This window comes from Falco naumanni, chromosome 12, assembly GCF_017639655.2.
Source record: "Falco naumanni isolate bFalNau1 chromosome 12, bFalNau1.pat, whole genome shotgun sequence".
NCBI lineage: Eukaryota > Metazoa > Chordata > Aves > Falconiformes > Falconidae > Falco > Falco naumanni.
Window position 1 is genome coordinate 26091109 of NC_054065.1, and position 5201 is coordinate 26096309.

At 61.4% G+C, this 5201-nt stretch overlaps 1 protein-coding gene across 2 annotated transcripts; it reads left to right on the plus strand.

Moving 5' to 3' along the window:
• The first annotated feature begins 823 nt into the window (after positions 1-823).
• Positions 824-4864, plus strand: HLX (H2.0 like homeobox). 2 transcript variants are annotated; one of them, XM_040612357.1, is made up of 4 exons: positions 824-1816; positions 2394-2573; positions 3039-3223; positions 4051-4864. In XM_040612357.1, exons 1-4 carry the CDS (start codon positions 1243-1245, stop codon positions 4396-4398), a joined length of 1287 nt encoding a protein of 428 aa, XP_040468291.1. In that variant the 5' UTR covers positions 824-1242; the 3' UTR covers positions 4399-4864. The 2 variants fall into 2 exon arrangements, with proteins under 2 accessions (XP_040468291.1, XP_040468292.1); XM_040612358.1 differs by lacking the exon at positions 2394-2573.
• Positions 4865-5201: the final 337 nt, after the last annotated feature.

Here is a 5201-nt window from a genome sequence, read left to right on the forward strand (position 1 = left end):
CGTCCGACCCGCGAGCCTGCTCAAAACGACAGCGACTCGTTTACGTATATGAAAACAAAAATTAAATACACGTGTTTATTAATTAAACGTGTTTTTTCAGAGTCAGGTCGGGACAAATGTGGGTGTTAGAGGGGAGAAAAACAGGGCAAAAGACGCTTTGATAAATCTGTCCCTGAACTACTGCAGTGAATAGATTGTGTTCTTAAAAAAATGGGGGTAATTCGGTTGTCAAAGGTTTGTAAAATGCAAACTAGTTTTTAATTTGAAATTGGTGTGGAAGCAGATGCAGCCACCAGGCTGGAGAACACGGTAAAAATCTATAAAATTACACTATCGACAAAATAAAATTAATTAGTCGCTGCTAATACAGGATCCAACGTGCCCTGGGCCCAGAAAAACTCAGAGCTCTCATCAATACGTATGTTGCGTGCATGGAAGAAAAAGAAAAGATGATTTTCTTCCAGGCTATCCAAGGCTCATTTATCCGGGAAGGAAACACATTTCCTTGGGAATAATTTCTAAGAGGGCGACCCTGCTTGCAACGGCCAAGAATTTTCTTGCGCGTTTCTTTCAAACGCTTGGAAACAGCGGCGGCAAGCGCAGTGAGGTGTTTTGGTGTTGTTTTGTTGGTTTTTTTTTGGGGGGGGGGGGTTAAAAGTCGAGGGGGGAATTTAAGGAGGTGGGGGGAGGTGGGTACCTTGTGGGGCACATCGGGTGGGGCCGGGTCGCGGGTACGGGCCACCGCGCCGCCAGCGCGCAATTTTGCGCGCTGGCGGCGCGGTGGCCCGTACCCGCGACCCGGCCCTTGCGTGGGCGTGTCGGCGGGCGGTGCATCCCGGCCCCGCGGATCGTGGATTGGGCGTAGGGAGGGAGCGAGGGCTGCTCCGGAGCCGGGAGTGTCGCTGCCAGAGAAAGTTTTGGGGAGGGGTGGATATTTTTTTTTCCCCCAGTACGAGGAAAGGGGGTTTGGTTTGGGTTTGTTTTGCTTGCGCCGCTCCGCTCCTCGCCCGCTCGCTCTTTCTCGCCGTGGGTTTCTGGGGACTTTTTCCTTTTTTTTTATTATTTTTTTCTTTTTTTTGTTGGTGGCGGTTGGGTTTACCCCCTTCTTGCCCATCCGGCAAGTGCTCCGCCAGCCGCCTCTCGCCCCGCCATCCCTCCCCATGCGCCCGGGGCAGCGGGCAGCCCCGCGGCGCGCACCCGGGAGCTGAGCAGCGGCAGCGGCGCGTCCCCTCCCCGGGCAGGATGTACACGGCCGGGCTGGCTCCTTTCTACGCCTCCAACTTCAGCTTGTGGTCAGCGGCGTATTGCTCGGCATCGGGGCCGGCAGCCGGCGGCTGCTTCCCTCTGGACGCCTCGGCGGCGAAGAAGCCGTCTTTCTGCATCGCCGACATCCTCCACGCCGGCGGCGAGGCGGCGGGAGGACCCGCCGACAGCCTGCCCGGAGGTCCCGGCACCGGGATGCCGGCGGCGCTGGGAGCCGTCCACCACGGCGCTCCCTTCCACGCCGCCGCCTCGCCGCTCCGGCCCACGCCCGTCGTGGCCCCCGACGCCCCCGCCGCCGCCTTCCCGCCGCGCCTCTCGCCGCTCTCCGCCGCCTACCACTCCCACCACCACCGCCCCCCGCAGCACCGGTCCCCCGCGGCGGCGGCGGCGGCGGCTGCGGGTGGCGGAGGCGCCCCGGCCCCTGCCCGGCTGCCGGGCGGCCATACGCACGGCTCGGCGCCGGCGCCCGCCAGCAAGGACCTGAAATTCGGCATCGACCGCATTTTATCGGCGGAGTTTGACCCCAAAGTCAAGGAAGGCAACACGCTGAGAGGTAGAGAACGTGGCTTGCCCGCTTTGCGCGCTCTTGGGGCTCTCTGATTTCTGCTGTCGGTGCTGGTAGCGAGTAGAACCGCGGTGTGAACGCTGCCCCAGCTAGCCGGGAGAAAGAGTTACTCACCAAAGCCTTAGAAAGCCGAGTCTCTAACAGCGCTCCCTAAAACAGCCCCCCCGGCCCCGAGCAGGGCAGCAGCCCGCGGCACAGGACTTGCGCCGCTGGGGAAAATAGCGATAGCGTAAAAATAGCGAGAGAAACGGCCCCCGCGTCCCAGAGCGGGCCGCGGCTCTGTGCCCCGAGGGCGCAGCCCGTTTTGAAAGGCGTTCGCTGCAAGCCATCTCCCCCCGCGGCGTATAAACACCCTCACCAAGGGAGCGAATCCAGCGGGGATGCCCGACGGCCGGGGCGCGGCCGCCTCCCCCGAGCAGAGCCCTGGGGCGAGGAGGCGATGCCGGGTGTCGTCTCGTCCCGTCCTCCCGCCCAGCCCCTCCGGCCGGGGACCTGCTTCCCCCCGGCCCCGTCGCCCGGAACGGACCGCGGTGTAACAGAGCTCTCCTTGTTCCTGTGCTCACAGATCTGACCTCCTTATTAACTACCAGCCGCCAAACTGGGGTTCATCTCCCCAGCTTGCAGCCTTCCGCCGGCCAGTTCTTCGCGTCTCTAGAGCCCATTAACGAGGCCTCTGCTATCCTGGGTCCCTTAAACACAAACCCAAGGAGCTCAGTTCAGCACCAGTTTCAAGACACTTTTCCAGGTACATCTCGTCCCTCGTCGACCCTCCCGTGGCGCAGGGCCCTCCGTCCCGGAGCAGCCCCCCCGGCCCCGGCGCTCTCCTCCCGGAGGGGCTCGCCAGACTCTTTTGAAAGGCCAGGGCGTACGTTTTCTAGCGAGGCTCAGATTTTGGGCGAAAGTCGGGCTGCGAGGGGGGGGAAGGAAGAGCCGGCTAGGGCCTGACCCAGAGGACCGTCCCGTCTAGGTCAAAAATAAAAGCTGGGCCCTGAGAGCAGGGGCGGGCGGGGGGCGAGGAAGGGACGCGGGGGCCGAGCGGCTCCATCCCTGCCCCCAGGAGGCACGGGCTGGCGGGGCGGGCAGGCAACGGGCCCGGGCCTTCCCCGCACGCCGCCGGTATTTCCATCGATTTAAGGCTCCCTTTCAGGCATCGGTATTAATAACGCCGTCTCCCTCTCTCTCCCTACCCCCCCCCCACCCCCACCCCCAGGTCCATATGCAGTTTTAACCAAGGACACGCTGCCCCAGACGTACAAGAGGAAACGCTCCTGGTCCAGGGCTGTTTTTTCCAACCTGCAGAGGAAAGGTTTAGAAAAACGGTTCGAAATCCAGAAATATGTCACCAAACCGGACAGAAAGCAACTGGCGGCGATGCTGGGGCTGACAGATGCTCAAGTAAGAACGGCTTCGGGTTTATTTCAAATCTTACTTCCAGTTCGGAGGCGTACGGCCGGGGGGGGGAGGGAGTGGGGGGTGGGGGTGGGCTGCGAAGCCTTTTCACTTCCTTAACCTCCGCCGGGGCTGGCTGAGGAGCGGCACCTCGGCCCGGCCGCCGCCTGCGCGCAGGTTCTCCGGCGTTCCGCGGCCCGGCGCGGAGCTTTCGCCTTCGTTTGGGCCAGCGCGGAGCAGCCCGAGCAGGGCCGGGGCGGATCAGCTGCGTGCGCTTTGCTGAAGTGCAACTCGCTGTAGGAGGCAGTTTAGGTCAAAGGAAGTAGAAAAGAAGACACTATTTTTAATGTCCCTCATTTTTTCTTCTATTCTGTTTTTTTGGTTTGGTTTTTTTTTTTCTAAATCTCTCCCCGCGTTGTGAAATCCTTAGTTCTGGGGAAGTGAAAATTCTTCTTCAAACGGAATCATTAAACGCCACTCTGTAATGATTCCACTATTGAGGGCCCGCAGCGCACAGAATTGTATAACGCTGTGGTTTCTTGAGCAAGATTTGGTTTCCTGGAAGAAGAAGCAGAAGGGAGGGGGGGGGGGGAGAAAGAAAACGGCGGGGGGAAGGGGGTGTGCGTTTGGTATTTAAACACACGACCTAGAAGAAGAAAAAAATTAAAAGCCACCTTGGTCGCGGTGTGGGCAGGGGGAGGTGAGGCCGGCGCCTCCTTTTCTCCCCGCGCTGCGCGTCCCCGGCGGAAGGCGGTGCGGGGCGCGGTGCGGCGCGGCGCGGTGCGGTGCGCGGTGGGGGCCGTGCCGCCCGTCTGAGGGCGGCGCGGCCGCAGGTGAAGGTGTGGTTCCAGAACCGGCGGATGAAGTGGCGGCACTCCAAGGAGGCGCAGGCCCAGAAGGACAAGGAGCCGCCGCCGGAGCCGGAGCCGGAGGCCCAACGAGCCGCCGCACCGCCCGCCGCCGCCGGGGAGCCCGAGCACAGCCCCAGCCGCTCCGAGGGCGACAGCGACAGCAGCGACGCCGAATCCCTCGACATGGCCCCCAGCGACACGGAACGGACTGAGGGCGCCGAGCGGAGCCTGCAAGCCGCCGGGCTCGGCAAGCCCTCCGCCAGCACCGGCCTCCCCTCGCCGCCGCCCGCCGCCGCCGCCGCCAGCCCCGAGCCGCGGAGCGGCCTATAGACGGGGCGGCCCCGCGCCCGGGACCTGCGCGCTAATTTATCTCCCTTCCTCCGCCCCGGGAGCGCGGCGGGGCCGGCACGGCACCGGGCCGGAGCGAGGGGCCGGGGCCGCGGGCGGAGCGGGGAGCCCCGGCTCCGGGATGGCTGTGCGTGAGGCGGCCGCCTGCCCCTCCACGCTGCTCGCAAGAGAGCGGGATTTCTCTTTTTTTTTTTTTTTTAATTTTTATTTTTAATTTTATTTTGTTCTCCATTTCCCGCCCCTTGTCCTCTCCAGGAAAACCTGAGCGAGGGACTTTGAGACCTTGCTCCGAAATCCCTCTCTCCCCTCCCCGCCCCCCCAAACAATTTACAATGTGAAGTATTTTGCCAACGTCCTCATCGGTTGCAACGTGTTGCTTCGAATAATCTGGCCAAGAAATACTGCACTGACAAAATATATAAATATATATCTATCTATCTCCTGTAAATAAAATGTTTGCTATGGTTTGTAACCACGTCAGTCTGTTGACCAGGGCCGAGGGCTGGTGAGGCTGCCCCAGCTGCCCTCGCCCCGCTCACAGGCAGCCACTGTCTCTCCTCGCCTCGAAAAGCCTCCCGAAGCAGCCTCCTCCTCTTTTTTTTTTTTTTTTTTTTTCTTTCCCCCTTCCTTTTCTAATGGAGGCGATGACAACGACCGGATTTGATTACGCAAAATTGTGCCTCGCTGAGAAAGTTGCCAATTACATCTGTAGATGCACATATATGTCCCTCGCGGGGCGGCTGCCGGGCTGCGGTGCCCCCCGGGCCGGGGCTGCCCGGCTCGCC